Genomic DNA, 20872 nt, shown 5'->3' on the forward strand with positions numbered 1-20872 from the left:
GCATTTGCTGTCGTTATGTGTTGCGCTCCGCCGTAGAAGACTTGCCAAACACATACAATTTATTCCTACAGCTACTTCCAAGTTATGTTTTACCAACTAGCTGAAATAGCCAAGCGATGTTCCACTCGGTTTGTACATAGTGCGAAATATTTAAAGTCTTTCCCAGAAAGGACGAACAAATAAAAGCATGTGTGCTACATTGTGATAACCTTACATGTCTTTAATACATATAAGCACTTAAAAGAGACCGTGTGTAAATATATTGCAGTCTTTTCTGTTTGTATTCTTGAAAAATATATTAAAGAGTTGGAAGACTATATATTATAATGTTGATTTGTACAGATACATACTAACTGTTCACCCCTTGAGGAAACCCCAGAGAGAGAGAGAGAGAGAGTTCATTTAACGATGGCTTACTCTTCACCTATTTAGTTCCTTTACTAGAAAGGACTCTGGACAAATACGAAAGGCATAACAAAGAAATGGTAAACCACATGCAGAAAGTATTGCTTATTAAGCAGGCAAATTTTGAGAACATCCATTGTCTGAAAATATAATAACGGTATTGACAAAGTTTATCTTAAAGAAAGCTTGGATGAGACTCTCGATACCAAGATATCATTTATTTATGAAAACTCAAGCGTCTGCTTATCACTGATGTCTTTATAAATTTTTGAAATTTAACGAAATTTCTTTGGTAATACAGTATTGATCTTTTTTACATTACCGTATAGCTTTAATTCAGTAATGACTAAGTTTTTATATTTGTCAAAGCTTATTTCTCCAACAATCTGCTAAACATAATAGCGACATCTAATCTGATGACTTTTATGACGAAATACCGTTACCTGTATAAGCCGCAGCCAAAAAACACACAATAGTATATGACGCAGAAAACAACCCCCTCTATTCAACTCTTGTGAAGCATATCGAAGTTTTGATATAAAGGTAATTTAAATCAAGATGGCTGCCGTATTCTGATACGTGAGAACTGTCAGAAAAATCTAATTTAGGACTGTGCTGCACATATTTAGTTGTACAAAGAACACACAAAGATATAAAATAAACCGCATGCAGTACTGTTCTCTCTTGTCGTACATTAACGTTTTGTACGTTAATCCTTCTGTCGGCTTTTTCACATAGCCACCTGTCTGGTGCTGCATGTTTGTTCATGTTTCTTTATACATTACTTTTAATTATAAAAAGACTGTGAAGTCAGAAACTGAAATGATAGAGTGTGTGTGTATATATATATATATATATATATATATATATATATATATATATATATATATATATATAATTTAAAAAGAAACGATCATAACAAAATAGTTCAGGTTCAGAATTATAATTATATCGTCGAAAATTCTGAAGAAGAATATGTCAATTGTTTTGGTGGGGAAAATTTTATGTTCATGGAATTAGAGAATGGTTTAGGACATAACTCCCTCTCTCTTTCTCAAACTCGGACTGAAAATATATCATGACCTACCATGTTTTAGTATTAGTCATTGAAAAAAGATATAAAAGATTTTGTCTTAACATTTTTCGTTTTCTATGGAGGAGAATCCCATTTACAACTTTTTATCATTTACCGCGAATAATGGAACAAATAATGGAACATGGTTATGGGGTAGGATAGACTGTTTAAGAGGTCATTAAAACGGTTAGTATTCAGCGACAAAAGCCGAAATGATCCCGGTTGATATACACCAGTTTTACAGGTTGTGTGACTGCTGCAAGAATTATTCGATCATTACAATGTATTTGTTTTGTTTACGGATGGGAAAGACAGTCCATCAAGAACGTAGTGCTCTTCACCTAAGAAAATGAAAGACAAACAAGCCAATGTCCTCGGATTGAAAAAAGAAACACGCAAGCAAGTAATAAATAATTTATTTATTTGTTCATATGTGTCTAATGATAGATAAATTATTCAGAGGTAAGTTCAATTCCAAGCTAGAGAGAATAAATGCAGCTCAGTCAATGCTCCTTTTACATTTATTCATTCGAATGTCCTGATAGCAAGAAAAGCGCAATACCTGCGTAGAGTTGCCCCCCCCCCATTATTCCAATTAAAGAAAGATAAACGTTGGAAAGTCAATCGTTACAAAAGCATGACAATTTTAAATACATGATTTAAAAAAATATCTATAGCTCATACATGAAATTCAGAAATTGTAGGTGATCCGATCAATGAAAATCTGGGAACGTAACCAATCGACTCCATAACCTCGTTTCGAAATACCCAATCAAGGCCTCTGTTTTTCTTTTGAAATCTTTTGAAGTCGTATAAATTAACAGAGACACGTAACTTGAATTGATACATACTCTTAAAAATTACACCAGTTTAGGAGTGTAAACATTTCATTTGTTTGTGGCATTTATAGTTATATATTATATTATCTATAGTGTGTCTTTAACTTTTTCCCTGATTGCATATTTCACTATAAGATAACGGCCATTAGTAAACAACATGTTCACATAGCTAATTGTTGCCAATGATTGCAAGTTGTACATAAGATGCTGCCTTAGCTTTATGAGTTCATGGTATTCTAGAAACTGACTACTTTAAAATTTTACTGTAAATTTTCACTATGATGACTCACATCTAGGTCAAATGAAAACGTGTATAAACAGAGACTTGGTAAACAACTAACTCATTCCTATCTCAGATCCGTCGCTGGAATCGATTTGTTATCAGATTTTACAGCTGTGTTCAGATATAATTTAAAAGGGATTATTTACTTCAATTATATATTGGAGATACCAAGTGCTAATTGGCTTTAGATTAACACAGTGTTTTGGAATTATTATGAACTCATTCAGCGGCATTTTGGATGGAATCATTGCGGTACATCAGGACATTCAAGACTATTGGAATGTATTCAGAATATTTGATACCCTTTGGACTTGTGATACAAAATTTTGGATTATTTGTGATTTAATTCACAATGCTGTGTCATAAATGTACACTTTGTAACTTAGATGAATTGTTTATTGACTTTACTGAAAATCGTTGGTTGTACTCCTTTCTGTTACTTAATATAAGACATTGAGCCGTAAAAATAATCAATAAGTTTCTAAGAAGAATAATGGGTCTCGGGTGGCCAAGTGGTCTAAGGTACTCGCCTTAACAGATCACTGACATGTATCACATCATGGATATGTGAGAAAACTTGCCAGTAGCTTCTCATGGGTCGGTGATTCTTCTTGGTTTCTTCATTCTCCAAAATACACTGAGCGCCATGAATAGCATCTCATGTGCTGAAAAAATTACGTCAGACCCACAAAACGAAACCAATCTTAACGAAGAATAAAATCCGTGTATTGGTTTTCATTTAATTGTATGTCGGCAGCATTCACTTCAGTACTTTCCCGTGTTTGAATTATTCTAACCCAATGTTAGGCACTACCAGTAACATGTTTTCTACCCATAGGCCTTACTAAATGGAATATTGATTGATGACGTCAGACGCTGTCTGCTGTATCTAGTCGAATAGATCGACATCACCGTGTCAGTGTGTGAGAGAGAGAATAAATAATTTTTTTTTATCGATATTTAACGTTGCTTTAAAAAAAGACAGTCATATCGCTACTACATCTGCAGTGTGGCAATTTATAGTGATGTCTAGCACTGGGGCATCATGTCGTAGACATGTAGCATCATGTCCCACCGAGTCACATTATCCTGACAGCAGGCCGACCAGTCCTAACACTACCCTCTTAATGCTGAGCGCCTAGCAAGGCAGCTGTTAGTACCATTTTGTAAGTCTTTGGCCTGACTTGGCCGGGGTTCGAACCCACTACCTCCCGCATCCGGGGCGGATGCTCTAACCACTAGGCCACCGGAGCTGTGTTCGATGCAGAGAATGAAATGAAATGAGGATATTGAAATTTCATTATATTCATTGTGTAAATGAACACAGTAAAAATCCATCGAATTTGCGAAATGACAAAAAATGAATCTAGTCTGGGATTCGGCCAGTGTGGGTATGTGAGTAAGCTTGCCAGTAGCTTCTCGTGGGTAGGTGGTTCTTTCCGGGTTTTTCCTCCACCATTACTACTGGCCGCCTTGTATAGTCTATCATGTCCTGAAAAATGGCGTTAAACCCTACAACAATAAGAATAACAATAACAAAAATGAATCAAATAGTTAAAAATAAACCCGATAACCTTCTTAGAATTTCCTTCAAGAATTAATTTCAGAAATACGCCACAGTCGTGCAACCCGTAAATTCTGCTTTGCATATTTTACAATATTTTTTTGGTATGAATTCCATAGAGAAAAAAAAACTGATTATAGTGCAGTATGAATAAGTTACAGAACAAAATATCAATGCACTATTGCTTGGTAAATTAGGTCCCTCAGTAGACTAAATAACTCACTGTCAGCATTGCATGTTAAAGGACGAATGCTGTTAACGTTGAAACGACACGAGTATGATCACGTGAGCAGTGGAAAATGATTGGCAACATGTATCGTCACAGATGATGCAACGTTAGAAAGAAAAACAAAAACACCGGATGCTGGGAAAGAGGAGCATAAGGGAATCATATGACCTAGGTAAAAAAAAAAAAAAGAGAGGCGATCATTTAATAATGGTAAATAAAGCAATCAGTAGGACTGTATTCTCTTGTGTGATACCAGCAATATTGAAAGTTGGTAAACTTCAATAATAGTGGCAGAGAAAACTCGGGTGTCAATCCCATTTGACTAAAATACCCTTTGTGTCGCCCCATCCGAAAATATCTTTAGTATTTCTCTCCGGCGTAAAAACTCACGAACATATGCTTCACGCACGTGAAAGAAAATGTTGAGAAAGCTTTTAAAAACAAAATCGGATACGTACATTTCGCGAAATCGCTAAAAATGGACGAAATATGTAAATTGACAGAAGACAGTGGAGACCAATCTGACCTAAAACCATGACGATCCTCAAGAATAATCTGTTTCTTTCTTGCTTGTGCTATTTTTTGACAGTTGTTGGATTTTTTTCTTCTAACTGTTGGCTTTGTGACCCCTTTCTGGAACGTTTCAACATCGGGTGAATACAAAGGATTGCTTTTTTCGTGTAGCAGCAGTTGGACATGTAGTTTTGAAATCAATAGTATCATCAAATACGTCAGCGGGGGTAAGTTACCTACTTGGTTGTTTATGTGTTTGCTCGTATGTCATTTTATCGAGGTCTTGGTCTTATACATGATTTCATGCCCTTTTCTGAGTCATAGTTATCTTGTTACAGCCCCCTGTATCATCATCGCTTAAATGTTCACACAATCTACTGTTGGTTTAAACCCCTCTGCTGATTTTAATAACGACAAGTCGCAAGAATATACAATTGCACAAAACATAGTCATTTCATTCATTGATATATCGTTTTTAACCCAGCTTCGCTAACACTGAATACATAATGACGTTTCAAAGCCAAAGGAAGCTCTCGATGTAAGCGAGCGACAGTCTGCTCACTCTCACTGTCCTGTTGTGGTTTCTAGAACAGTCCATTTCAGTACAAACTGTATCGTTGGCTTCCAACGTCTGCAATGTCAATTTTTAATATTTGTAAAAGAAATTGAACAAGTAAAAAGGGGGAACAGGTGTTCAAAGAGATGCAACTCTAAAAGTGACGAAATTTTTGAGATGATCAGAAACGGTTAACTACATTACATCTGATGCTGGAAAACATAGAATCGCCCCTGTAAATATGGCGACTGTGTTACGAAAAAAACTTCAGTTTGATGCGAAATGCCAACAAGTTGAAAGTTTTTGGGACCACCCTGGGACACTAAGGGTAGAACTTAAAATCAACGAATGAAATAACTAAATTCTGTGCAATTTTTATATCCTTGAAACCTTCCTTTTTTAAAATCGTTGTTGTTGTTGTTGGTGGTGGTGTTGGGGTTTAAGCAAACGGTAGAGTGTGCGAATACTTCAGGACCTTGTCATGGCCTATTTTGTGACAGGAATGGCCCCTACAGAACAACAATTTTATTGCGATATGTAGTAATGGTGAACCTTTGTTTCTGGAACTACTGTGGTGTACATTTATGTTGGTGTATCTATCTCATACATGCCATTATGCGTATGACAATCTCATTAGAAAAGTTGATAATGTCACTTTTTGAAAATATTTTCAGAAAGTGTTCACATTCTATTATTGAAAGAAAGATGATTTGTTTAGTTGAATCACAGGTTAGACAAAGTTCTGGACGTAAAATGACATAGCAGCTTGCATGTTTTTGTGTATGCATGTGAGCATATGTAAATGGATGAGTGCGACCTTTATTTCTTCTTTTCTTCCGTTCTTCTCTTCTTTCTTTCTTTTTGTATATATCTTTCATTCATAAATTGATTTTTAAAAATGCGCATTTTATCATGAAGGTCATATAATTGCAAATACGATCATGGTATCGCGTGCTTTGAATACTACGGTGTATGCTTACATGGCTTTCAAAAACGAGAGTTTAAACAAACTTAAACAAACGAGCTAATACGTGTTTGTAGTTAATTGGGAGATCTGGGGATACAATATATGAACAGCTATTGTATATGTTCGTACTTGTCTTGCAGAAATCAAGCTCGATTAAAGAATCTCGATTAAAAAAAGTACGAGCTAAAGCTGATATATAACAAAGGAGTTATGTTATAGACGGTAATCCTGAGAGACCATCCGATCATGAAACATGCATTCAATATTGTACAAATGGTTGACTTAATTTGAGAAAAACAGAATGATTCTGGTTTAATCTGCTTCTCTTGCTTTTCATGCACATCTCATGTCTTCGGAATACTATATGTAATAATGTATTAAAATGCCTTGAAACTATCAAAGGAACCAGCAAAAGGTAAACAAACTTTCCACCAAAATGAGATTGAAGTTGTCAATACAGCATAATAATTTTAAATTGTACTCTCCCTTCTCTTTCTCTCTGTCTCTCTCTGTCTGTCTGTCTCTCTCACACACACACAGAGATAATGAAAATCATATGTTGAAGACAGTAAATCTTTTCAAGTGTTCTGGGTCCATGTAAAAATCGCGTGTATTACAGAAAGAAAATGAATGAAAACTGTGCAAAACTAGAGGCATTCGACTCTTGCTCAATCTTGGCTGAAGGCAATTACAACGGAGACAAACAATAAAAAAATGAAAACGCTGAATTCATACAAATTTACATGATTGTGTGTCTGTATAATGGAAGTCCTGCTTTAAAATTGACGATGTCCTGCCCTATTGGTTTTAAAGCTGTAAATGTCAAAAATGTATTGCCTTTGATACAGTAATGTGCGACATCGAAAGTTTGTCTTGTTTGACTGTTTTGTAGTTGCCTTAGAAGACGACGCACTGAGAGCCGAAAGAGCAGAAACTACTTGAAAACTAGTCATGCACTATTCAGTGTTAGTGATATAAGTATATTCGTTTGTGTGTGCGTGTGTGTTCACCTACCAATGTCTATTTTGTATCCAAAAGGTAAATGTAGATGAGGTTTAAATAAATAGGATCGATTTGCTATTCTGTCCAACATTTGGGTTACATATAATCTTTGTCTCATGACATCTGTTACACTTTAAGCAGTCTAACATGTGTTACTTTGTTTTCAACCGTATTGACGCTTTCTCAGCCGTTAAATGGCCGACAGTTTCAAACATACCAACATATTTACCTACCTACCTACTTGCCTGGCTGCCTGCCTGCCTACCCCCCCCCCCCCCCAATACATACATACGTACATACATACATACATACATACATGGTAATGTAGGGACAACGCATATAAATATTTGTCACCAGGGCCGACAAGAGGGGTGGTGGGGGCAACCGGGGATAAATCCCCTGGACCCTGGCCTGTAAGAGGCCGGGCCGAATAACACTTTTGAATTTTATAAAATTAAAAAATTGTTTGAAGAAGAACTAGGAGAGGCCCGGGTGTTTCTTATCCCAGGGTCCGTGATCGCTGTCTACGGCCCTGTTTGTCACATATCAAAACCAAACTTATATTTGTTAGGTTCAAGAGGCTTACAAAATTTGGAAACAGAAAACTTTGCTAGATCGGCAAAACATACTTTGGACCTTTTGAGAGCATGAGTGTTATGAAAAAAAAACAAAAAAAACCCCCAAAACAAACAACGTATATTTGAAGGAATTTGTACAATTTTTCTTTTAGTTCTTATGAGTTATGCCTTTTAACAGAATATTTTGTTGGATCTTTTTATGTGTGGTGCTCCATATTCATTGTCCTTTGCAAGGGTTTATATTTGTTTGTCATTGCAGTTCTTTATTGTTCCATTATTTAAACTTAGCTTTGAATCCGCAACATATGACCAGCATTGTGCTGACGTGCCGTTGAGCAGTGAACGATTCATACTATTACACATACATACTTACTTCGGACAGCAAGCAGTAAAATTTCTAGTGATCGAAAATACAGTTTAAAAAATCTCTATGCAAGGAAAATCAGAGGCGGCGCATGCAGGGGGTGGACTGGAGCTGGGGCGGGCGGCAGACTGGATATTTTATTTAAAAAATGCAGCATAACTTTTCATAGTACTTCGCATTCACCTTAGTATAATGGAGGCAATTCTTACAACGTTTATATTTAGGAAGGCGGGGGTAGGGGGATCGAACTGAAAAAAAAACTGTTGGGGCGCGATAAAGAACATTGCCCCTGGGTAGCCCCTGGGTACCTTATACAGTCGCTCCGCCAGAGACGATAAGAGACTAAAATAGCATACCGATGTTTATGCTCCTTATGGTTTAAACCGATATGTACATGGAACAATAGCAGATTGTTCATAGCAAGCCAATTATCAATTTAGTAATACACTAAACACATACAGAAACAGCCACAGCAGCTGGTGATATATTTTACCTTTCGCATGATAAACACGGAGGTAAAACATTGATTGGGTTCTCTCCTTACGGGAGGGGATAAACGTCTCTATATTGACCAACGCACAATTCATACTAAAGTTGCATAAGACCGCATTTAATTAACATATATTCTCGGGTAACTGAATTCCCATTTGGGTAAATTTCGGTGATTAGTGGGCGGTATTTAACGTCATGAGAGGATCTTATGATATACATGTACACAGGAGAAGAGGGAGAGAGAGAGAGAGTGCGTGACATATGTCATCAAAAATGAGGTCAAAAAATTGCTAATGTTTCATTGATTTCGTTATTGGAACAGAACGTGACTGCCTTTAATAGTAGCTTTGACTCAGAAATGTATTTTTGACATACGTTATCTTTATAAGGGCTATCCACTCTCATATCTCATCGTAACCTACCGCAGTGTTAACTCGGACGTTTCTGGAACTTACCATAGAGAGACAGGTTTTGACACAAACATTCATAACGCGTTCTGTCGACACTTTTCATTGTGGTTTATTGTTAACAGAATTTGTATTTATTATTTGACCGACGACATCCCGTAAAGGAAAAACAGCACAACCATGACGATCTTCAAAAACAACTGTCTTATAGCCTGCCTTTGTTATCTATGTACCATACTTGGATTCATCCTCCTGACTGCGGGTTTTGTTACCCCTTTCTGGAATGTATCAACTTCGGGAGGAGTCACCAGGTATTCGGGACTTATCATGGCTTGTTACAGCAATTTATCTTGCACTTTTGATGTGGACACCATAAAGTCCTACGCTAGTGGGGGTATGTATTAATGTATGATTTCCATCAACTATATATATATATATATATATATATATATATATATATATATATATATATATATATATATATATATATATATATAATGAGAGAGAGAGAGTCATCAGCATATCAACACTCTTTTGGCTACCAGTGCTTAGGGGAAGTTAGTATTAAATGGTAATATCAAAATCACGTTAAAACTTGTTATGAAGATAGAACAGAGTTTAAGCGCTTTTATTAAAACTCACCTTTATTTCTTCATTCCACCGATATAAAACCCAGGAATATTTGGTTTTATTAGGAATTAGTGGAGGACTTGGTCGCAGAAATATTCCGATCTTTACGTTTATCTCAGTCAAAATAATGGGAATAATTTTGCAATGTATGTATGTATGTATGTATGTATGTATGTATGTATGTAGATTGCCAGAAGAACCCGGATTTAAATTATTCAGGATCCGACCCTGAAATTCGTCAGACAGTGGTGCGTTATATACATTAATAGAATACACGCAGCTTGCCTGTTTGGGATTAAATCTGTAACTGAATATATTTGACAGCCATTTACTATAATGGGAAATGTCACGCGATCGCTGACGTCATATGCTACAAAACAATGTATTGGAACCATACCCTGAAACAAAATCTTGTTAGATCTGCGAAAGCCATTTACGATATTAATTAAAATAGTTGTTGGTTTAATGCCACTCCTAGCACATTGCTGATAATTATCATGCCGAGGAAATTGGAGCTTAGCGCCTTTTCCCCTCTATCCCCAACCCCAAGAATACAGTTCAGGGAACACGTGTCACTACATGTATTCAAGTATGATACGACCAAAAACATCGTTGGTAAGTACTTACTGTGGGGCCCCGAGTGGCCGAGTGGTCTAAATCGCTCACCGTTCCGAACCACTGCCATCTCACCTCTGCGTGGGTTCAAGTTTCAAGCTTGGCAAATGTGGGTACGCGTGAAAGCTTGCCTGTAGCTTCTCATGGGTAGGTGGTTCTTCTCGGGATTTTCCAGGGTTCGACCTCCACCAGTTATACTGGCCGCCATGTATAGCCTATCTTTTACTGAAAAATCGAGTTAAACCCAACAACAACAACAACAACAAAAGCAACAACGTACTCGCTGACGGGCGAATCTGACATTTCTCCTGATTGTTGCGATAATGACAAGTTTGGGGTTTTAGTTCTCCAAAATAACATTTGAGCATCCTCGTGTACTTTCATTTGTATACAAACTTTACGTGACTTTAGTTTAATATTTTCAAATAGTTTTGTACAATAACTTTGGAAATACGGTTTGATGATCTCACGTGATTGTTGGACCTCTGATGTCAAGGACATGCAGTTTGCGAGATCTGGGTACTCATGTAGCAATGCAAATGACAGTAACAGGTCAAAGTTCATCAACTCTGTATTTTCGTCTCGTCTGTCATAAGAACATAACGAATGTTATGCTACCAATTCCTGGGTGGGTGGGAGGGGGAATCCTTCTCTCATCGATTTCATGCTGGTATGGCTCGATGTAAAATCGGTAGTATTTAGGTGTGCAAGTGAGCGGCTATCGTATGTCGGCGAAGTCCAACTTTTCGATGGGTTCTGACCCGACACTCCAACACAAATGTCAAAATATCTAAAATGGGTCACATTTCTCCCTCACTGTCGGTCTGTCTCTGTTTTCCCTGTGCATGCATGTGCACACATTTGTGTGTATGTATCTGAGTGCGTTAACACACTTTTACATGAATCATGTTATTACCTGGGGACGGGGAGGATAAAACTGACAGCGGAATTTGTTTCGGTAGCCAAGAAATATTAAACAGTCTGTCAACGAAAACAAAAAAGATTTAAATAAATCATTTATACGTTGTGCAGGGTACTATAAGCACATTATAAAAAGCGTCATTTTAATGAAAATATTTTATTATTCGCATGTACCTTTCGTTATCATCAATTTGTCGCTATGGACAATATGTAAATATTTACATGGCTACTATTTATGTACTTGTGACAATTTCTATATACACGGGACAAATCTATGACTGGCGGGACAAGTATTTGAGATGACTCGGGTGCTTCTTATTGTAGGTGATTTGAATAGCCTAGATTTTCACCTGTGGTCAATAAGGTGCTATCAGAATCAAGGTTTCTTGTTGTGAATATGACGACGACGATGATGATGCTTTTAGAACCCAGATTTTCAATAAGGAGTGGAGGAAAAAAACACGTCACCACCGTATGGACTAGAATATTCGGCCACAAAATTGTGAGATATTCGTTCCAAACCAACGCATAAATCCACGCGAAGCTCACCTCTCGGTTAGCGGCACCCACCTTTCATTCTGAGAAATGTATTCACTGTTTTGGCGTGTACAGACCCTTTTAAGTTACATTCTCGTTTTACTCTCTTCAAAAAATAATTAGATGACGAACATTACTAAATAAAATTTCTAGTAAATTATGTTGTCTTTATGTGAGTTTGTGTTGAATGGATGGGTGTGATACACTAGGTTCGTATGTTCACGATTTACCGTTTCATATTGAAAGAAATCGTATTCTAATCAGTCAAATGTAAGTCTGTTGAGTTTCTGTATCGTCTTTTACATTCTGCATGCAATTCAGTGCTTAATAAAGTTTATATTCGTTTTGTTTTCAGCTTTGTTAGAAAAAATCAAAACGATTTTCACTATTTCAGTTTACTTTATTCATGTAACTTGATTGTTCTCTGACACAACTGACATATAACGAGAAATGTACAAAGCTGTCTACATAAAGGGTTATTAATGATCAGCCCTGTAAGCCCCAAAGCCTGTTTAATAATTCATAAGTGCAAATAAAACTTGAATTAATTTCAACGAAAATTAATTGGTTTTTGTACATGAACCCATTCGAAACTGAAATGGATGTTTAAAGCCAAACAATATAGTTCATATACACTGCAGTTGCACTTTGTGTTTGTGGGGGTGGGGTAGGGTGGGTAGATGATGAATAGGATATGATACATTTACCAACGTCATTCAGATTCGACGACGTTCTTTTAATGAAAACACACACTTTTCGTCTTTATACCTCATTTATCTCTATAAGAAACCTTAGCTCTTGTAACTAATTAAGTAGTACACAGTAATGGTATTTTGCAAATATTAATAAACAAATAAATAAAAAAATAAAAATAAAAATAAATAGTGATATAAATAGCAATATAATAGCGGTTTAATTGGCGAGGGCGTCCACCTCGGATGTGGGAGGTTGCAGGTTCGAACCCCGGACCTATACATGTTTTGATATCAGCTGGAGGAATGTATTACAAAACAGTAAAACGGCAGCCATTGATCCCTAGACTTCCGTGCTGCTTGTATCGATTTTCATTTTGATTTGCGTTATAAAGACTCCAACTTTATCCAGGTAAACAAATTCACTGGCATGATTCATCCGGTCTGTACTATTTACAGTAATATTCTTCAGATAGTCAATCTCGTGGTGTTTTACTTACTAACGTCACAGGAAGGATTGTCTAGTGCCTTATGATGGTCTCATTTTGTCATGCCCTCACAATAGGCACTAGGAGGCCATCCCCTGTTATTAATTTTAACCTATATTGTAACAATGGTCGTCCGGAGTAACATATAAATATTTGAATGGGGAGTTTTTCCACTCAAAAAGAATCGTGCAAGATTTACACTTCAGCAGTCCACCGGTCATTTAGAATAATGAATATGTTGTTGATAGCTTACGTCAGCGGGAGATGAGTACAATGACGCACACACACACACACACACACACACACACACACACACTTTTTGGTGCCTAAAACTATTTTGATAAAGTTCACATGAACCTCTATGTCAAGCCGTTAAGTGTAAAGATCATTTTCTCGTCTCCGAGATGGTTATTAAAGTTTTTATTGCATTGAAATTTTTATTTTAGTAATGAACAATGATATACATTAAGTTATAAAAACTAATGATAGGCTATTGGCGTTATATATCTAATCAGGACCGATAAGGGGGGCGAAGGGGCCGGGCCGATTAACACTTTTTAATGTTATAAAATAAACTTTTTTGAATAAGAACAAGGAGAGGCCCGGGTGTTCCTTCCCCAGGTCTCTCTACGGCCCTGTATCTAATTTATAATGAAGGAATATTGCATACTGTTAGTTTGCAATAATTAAATCACGTGATTCACAATGTCAGATCTCCCGAATTTTTATGACATTCTTGCCAGCCCTACCCCAGCTCTAGCACCTCCCTCAGAGCCTCCCCCTCCCTTGCCTGGAACATCGACGGAAGGCTGTATTTCAGAACCCCTTTAACGCAGTAGGTGTCCTTTTTCTAGGATTGCACATGCACAAAACTTGGTGACCTTTCTTTACGGTGTCACTATCAATTCATTTTTCGCATATTTGATCTTTGACCCCCTCCCAGGGACACAAGGGGATGCGCCCTAAAATTATACACCTCGGAGATGATTACCATAGAGGCAGCATATTTACTAAGTTCAGTGAATTTCCACCTTGCAATTTAGGAGGGAAAATGTTACGGAGGCAGTGATGGAAGGACGGACGAGCGGTGGTTATTACAAACTCCAGGATTCTCTTTAAAGAGTGCTGTTACAGCCGCTGATATTATGCTGATACATTGGTTATTTAATTTAATAAAATCTACTGTGATTTAATCATGGTAATGAGCAATGAATCCACGGCGATTTAATCCTCGATTTGCAATGAATCCACGGCGATTTAATCCTCGATTTGCAATGAATCCACGGAATGCACGCTGATTTAATCATCGGTTTGTGATGAATCCACGGTGATTATTATTACTCTGTTTGTAATGAATCTACAATGATTTAATCCTCGGAGTTGGATTGAATCCACTGTGATTTAATCTTCGGGGTTGTAATGAAAGCTACAACACACAATTATCATTTTCAATTTCATCAGACTTGTAAATTAAAATAAAAGAATCACGTATTAAATCAAATTTATTTATTGATCTATTTTTTTCATTTCAGACTTCTCCGGATTCCAGATCGGAGCGATGACCCTTGGAATCGCGGGATGGGTTTTAGGATTGGTTGCTCTGATTATTATCATGGTTTACTCGTGTTTCCCCATCACCGTGACTGGTGTCCTGGCATTCATTTTCGCACTCCTCGCTGGTGAGTACATTTCTAACTGCTCAGGTACTTTTCCTCGCTTATTTCAAAACGGTTCTGACACCACAGACACATTTCAAAATAATCTCGCAGTAATGTCCTTGGTTCTCTTTACCCCTCCCCCTTCCAGTTAAAAAGTTCAAAATTAATCAAGTATAATAAACCAGAGATTGGTCTATATTTCATGATGGGATAATGAAATATATCAATGAGAGAAATATGATACCGTAACAGTGGCAATATCACCTTTATCGCCACAGTGGGGATATCACATTTGGAACTATCTATTTTGGCATTCTGAAAATATTCCTGCTCTTATAAATGTTATAATGTTATTCACATCTATATTTCCATATTTAGCCATATTTCATTTTTTGTTCTCTCTCTCTCTCTCTCTCTCTCTCTCTCTCTCTCATCATCATCATCTCTTAAAATATCTGAAGTGTGAAGTCAGTACACACTCTAATATACATTTGATTAATAAGCTGGAGCCATAACAGTTTTTATAAATGAACTCCAAACAGCAAAAAGGTAGTACTCAGGTATATTAATGTTTTTAAATTAGTCTTGTACCAAAATCATGCAAATTCTTAGCGACTGAACTTCTATAAACCTTTTACACTCTACAGCAAAGCACACTTTTTTTTAAAGAAAAACAACCTCTGTCAATGATTGCGAAACGCGTAAATAAAATACAAGTAGTAACTTTCGCTGCCATTTTCCATCTGTTTACATCATTATCTGAAACGTCTACTAACTTCAAGCACACTGTAGTCTTCATTCTGCTGTCAAGCCTTGAAAATGGGCATATTGTTGCAGGCCTCTTGTTTTCTCTCTCAGTTTCATTAATAAGTTTATCAATGTCATTGACATTCCCGTGTTTCAACCCTTTGTACGTTTAACCCTTTGCCTATGCACAGTGAATCGTCCGTATAATCTGTGCATTTTTTTAAAAATGTGCTTTCTAAAATATCAAACTCTTGATACAGTACATCAGTTACATCGCATTTTTCCATATTATTCCATTATATATATATATATATATATATATATATATATATATATATATATATATATATATTTTTTTTTTTTTTTTTACAGGAGTATCCGGTGCCGCATGCGTCATAATTTACGGTAGTGGGATCCCCAATTTGACTCAAGTTGCCGTGTCTTGGTCCCTAGGTCTGTTCACCGGCGGTTCGGCTCTAATGATTACGGTTGGCATCTTACTCATCATAAACGTCTGCGTGTTGTAAAAGAAAGTTATCTGACAGGCCCGCCAGAGGTGATGACAGCAACATAAAATGTGCCAAACATGCAGATTTCCAAAATTTACAAAGTTCACGCTATTATTTATACCACCCTCCCACCCCCGCCCTTTTTGTATTTTGAGCGCACAAATTGAAAAGCGTAGAAAACCTTTTATCTGAAATTAGTGGTGTCTTAAAGAAAAATATAATACCAATATTAACTTGATGTAAAGGCAGCAAGAAACGAGGTGAATAATGTAAAATTATGTCATTTATCTACTAGGAATTCTGTTCTTTTCATTGTTATATTTATACATTCTCCAGAATCTATTTTTTTATAGATATAAATGAATCATGTTCAGCAATCTTAGATCTGTTTTGACGGTCTTGAATATTTGTTTGCATTGATAATTAAGTAGTTGCCGACAACTGCTTTGAATTAACTTTGTATCGTCGGAATCAGTTTTGGTGGATATGCATAATACAATATTTTCTTTGGTACCCTTAATTGTTGGTGTTCATCTGATAAGGAGTTGTTGTGTCATATCATTTTTAAAGACGGTTAATTTCTTCCTTCTTTTCTTAAATTCATGATTTTCTAACAATTTACGACAACCACGTGAAGTGGTACTGAACGAAAAATCGCGAATTAATACTATTTTACGACATTTACATGAAATCGTGCCTTAAAGTGTATCTCAAACACAAAAATGAAGAACTATCTAGAACAATTATTTTAAGGAGTAGAAACCAGTACTTATTTACTCCTTCACATGACCAAGGTCGCTACACCTTCATATTGCACTTTTAGTACACTGTACAGGGACGTCTGAATTTATTATCAAAAGTTTATATTGGATCAGAGTTTCACTTTGCTGAAAGCCTATTAGACACGTAATTCCCCTCTGAGTCTTTGTATCGCTAAGCACCAATGGAATTTCGGTAAGAAATCCGCATGCTTTACTAGCTTGCCTAATGTGATGTTTGCAATATATTTTTTTGGTATTTGATAATTCCATTAGCTATTTTGTCGCTTATAAATTTACTGCGTTCAGTGTTATCACCTAACTTGTGAGTTTAGTTCAGTTTCTTGTCAAATCGTTAGGTTTAGATCTGGCCGAAAGTGTTATCACTCAGGCTTACAAAGGAAACCAACAACTATATAATCTGGAAAAGAAAAGTATCATTAACATTGAAAACCTTGATTAGGGTGGTGATATACTGGTGGTTTTATTTGACTATTGGCTACTCATCGATCAATCAACATTCTCAATTCGGTTCCTGATGGCATTTTGGAAAATCCGATTCAAAGTTAAAATGAGAGTGGCTTTGGGCACATAATGCTAAATGAATAACAACAAAACGTCTGGATTAAACTATCTGGCAGAGGATATATATATATATATATATATATATATATATATATATATATATATATATATATATATATGATTCGAGTGTAGAGACTATATACTTAGTAAGGCCCTTAGTTTCTTAAAATAGATGTAGAGAAATTTCAGTAAAACCTTTAATCCCACATTTTCCATATTATCGTCAAACCTTTGCAGATCTGATGTTAATTTGAGTGCAAGAATTTCATGCCAAAAAACCCAAGAAAAAAAGAAGCAAGCAATGCAATGCAGTTTTGAAATGTTATGCTTTTGTCTTCTGAAACAGTTTCAACTGCTACTAGTCCATAATTAAGAGGGTGGGGGGAGAGGAGCATGCAGTGCTACTGTTTGTAAGCGTGTAAAGACAAATGAACTTTTAAAAATCCATGCTGCCGTTTACTTCCTCGCTCAAATATAATCTAATGAGTTTCTTCTGTTGATGTGTTATGTAACTTCATTATGGTTTCATGATGGCTTTTGTATATTAATTTACTTTATTTACATATGATGCAGGCATCAGAATAAAACAATAACAGCGCTTTGCGTCCTATCCATGTGCGTTGATTGTTTTGATGTGTATATTACATGATAGTTCAAACAAAGCACACCTGCCTGAGTCTAAAGATATGGAACATATATCTAAATGACGTCTCGCCAATAAAAGAGACCGATGACCGCAGGAGTGAATTGGGATCAGCTCACCTTGACTCTTGTCAACCTAACTGGCGTCGAAATTCTGGAGTTATTATGTTTTTTTTGTGGTTAGATACATAATAGTCAAAATGTCATTCATTTTGGGAAACTGTGTACTAAATGAATTTAATCAGTGAGATCGATTATTCATGTTTTGATGTCAGCATGATTTAGTTTCGTAAATGTTTCCACTTAGTCTTGCTGGAATTGAAACCAGCAAAAAAACAACAACAACAACCCCCCAAAAAAAACAACAACATAAGCGTATGACCTCTTGAAATTGAAAACCATTTTTAAACGAATAGCCCATTCATAATTTATTATGTTTCTTAAACTCTAAATGACTTATAAATGATATTTTAGCATTGTAAAACGAGAACTGCGAGACCGACGGATGTTCTTGTGATCAAATCTGCATTAGACTGGATCTGGACCTTTTCAACACATGGCTAATTGCTAGGCCGATTATCTGTTGTTATTACAGATACAACAATTATGAAGAATCAATACCGACTAGTTGCGTGTAAAGCCTGAATCTATTAGAGACATTATTTCTATGGTCTCAGTTGGATCATGCTTAGTAACGTGACTTTTAAATTTTGTATGGCTTTTGATTTATTGGAGAAAAAGACTATAGCATGATTTAACAACTGAAAACCGATCTTAAAAGAATGGACTTTCCATTTGTTAGTCAAGTGGTTTGCCAGTAAGGTAGACATGTAACATATAATATGTAAGCCAGTAAACCAAAATTACTGTCTCACGATTGTCATGAACAGTTTTTCCAAATGTTTAACAGAAATTTGTGTATAGGTAGATAATTCTGAATCCACGTGTTCAATGTGGTCTGCACTATAGATGAAACTTTCTGACCTTCTCCCAGACAACGCTACTCTGCATGTCTACTTTAAGATTTCTCATGTAAAGAACTCGATGATTTTTCCTATATACATATCTTTCGTAAGACAAAAGTATTATCATAACCAGGCGTCCGGTTTCTGTTAGTAAATATCATTTATTTTTTAAACAATAGAATATCTCTTTCTTTTATCCAGATGCCTGGATTAATTTTTCACGTACATAGGAAAATATTCCGATCCGAGTCTTATCAATTCCGTCGAGTTCCGTTTACTATCAATCAGGTTTCCGTTTTCAATGCTTTTGTTGTTTTCGACATGTCATACAATATAACGATCTGCAAATCTAGATGAAATAAATACATAATTTATTGCAAAAACATCTCAGTATGATCCAAACCATTGAATCCTGAGTAAAAATGGACTGTGAGGGTAAAATTACCTCGAAGCTCGTAGTGACGAGTAATGCAGGGTGACACACCACTGTTTCCACCTTGATTTATTTACTACGGTCCATTTTTTAAAATCATGTTTCAGTGTGACGATTTCAGGATGTAAATAGATAACATCCTTCTAATGCAACGTCTCATTATTCTTCCGTCCTCAGGTAGAGATGGCTGCTTATTTAAGGGAAAATGAGCAATCTGTGCCTTGGTATTATATAGACGTTTTTGAACAATCCGATTTTCTGTGATAGATCTAATGAAGCCAATGTTGTTATAATGGCTTGATTTTTATTGGCACATTTGTTTATCCCAGGTGCATCTGTGATAGAGAGGTTATTGATCATAGAAATTTGATCACATGTTATCGTATTGAGTATGAGTTGTTTTGATAAATAAAATATCATTTGTGTCGAATCAGCGTCTTGGGTTTTTATTCGTCCAAAAAAATTCATTATGAAGGGATAAACGGATGTATATACATGTCTGCCTGCTATTTTTGTCTTTTATATTCATCCTTCACATATACACGTACTACCTGTATCTCTATCAACTTGCCTGTAATCCAGTACCTACCTAATCTATTAATTACAATAAGAAAGCTGCGTTTTAATTGCTAATTAATTATAACAAGGTAGATATGATTTACAATACACATGCGTGTATAAGTTACAATCACTGTTAGAGGAGTAATTTATTCACGTTTGCATTCAAATTTAGTATGTGGCATACGTATAAAGGTTAATGTATGTATGTATGCATTTATGTATGCATGTATTTATGTATCTATCTATGTATGTATGTGTGTGTGCGTGCGTGTGTGTGCGCACATGCGTGCGCGCATGTATGTATGTATGTATGTACAGCTTTACATAATTGAATCACGACATGGGTCTGAATATTTATTTGGTCTTGGCATTTATATTGTTTGTCTGGGCATCCATATAATTCATTTTGCCATCCATATTTGTGGTCTTGGTATCTATATATTTTGTTCTGGAGTCCATATGTTTGGTCTTGGCATGATATTTTTAGAGGACGGATAGACCAAGAAGTGCATTGATTATTGTTTCTGGCCTGTTTTTTTTTTTTTTTTTTTCCTGGTATCATTTTGATTTGCTATTTTAGAGAATTCTTCTGTGTTTTTGGTAAAAATGTTCCATTCATGGCTCACCGAAAGACTCGATACATTTTTACTTTGAGAAAGTATTTCTAGTTCTGTGTCAAATATGCGATGTGGAGAGTAAAATGATTTTCAATCAGTAAGATGTCAACGAAGGATGCAGTACATATGTGCTCGCCAAGATTCCGATATGTAGATAAGAGATTAACAGCTCGGAACGGGGCCCCGAGTGTCCGAGTGGTCTAAAGCGCTCTCCGTTACGGATCACTGCCATCTCACCTC

The 20872-nt window shown here is 36.1% G+C and overlaps 2 protein-coding genes across 5 annotated transcripts in view; one reads left to right on the forward strand and one right to left on the reverse strand.

The window, feature by feature from the left end:
• Positions 1 to 4780, reverse strand: part of LOC149784543 (large ribosomal subunit protein eL30-like) — an 81470-nt gene extending 76690 nt beyond the window's left edge. Inside the window, exon 1 of the mRNA XM_089932634.1 lies at positions 4764 to 4780. The gene's annotated coding sequence lies outside the window, so the exon portion shown is untranslated. The remainder of the gene's footprint in view (positions 1 to 4763) is intronic.
• Positions 1 to 19884, forward strand: part of LOC149784546 (uncharacterized) — a 36037-nt gene extending 16153 nt beyond the window's left edge. For 2 of the 4 annotated variants that reach the window (XM_089932631.1, XM_089932632.1), the window contains exons 2-3: positions 14690 to 14836; positions 15935 to 19884. In XM_089932631.1, the coding sequence (XP_089788757.1) occupies positions 14690 to 14836; positions 15935 to 16089 (302 nt within the window). In that variant the 3' untranslated portion in view covers positions 16090 to 19884. Of the gene's footprint in view, positions 1 to 4823; positions 5136 to 9240; positions 9669 to 14689; positions 14837 to 15934 lie in introns of those variants that run through there. The other 2 variants (XR_016413894.1, XR_016413893.1) reach the window with 2 other exon arrangements.
• Positions 19885 to 20872: the final 988 nt, after the last annotated feature.

This window comes from Sinohyriopsis cumingii, chromosome 14 (genome assembly GCF_028554795.1).
Source record: "Sinohyriopsis cumingii isolate HCF-2022 chromosome 14, ASM2855479v2, whole genome shotgun sequence".
In the NCBI taxonomy this organism is placed as follows: domain Eukaryota; kingdom Metazoa; phylum Mollusca; class Bivalvia; order Unionida; family Unionidae; genus Sinohyriopsis; species Sinohyriopsis cumingii.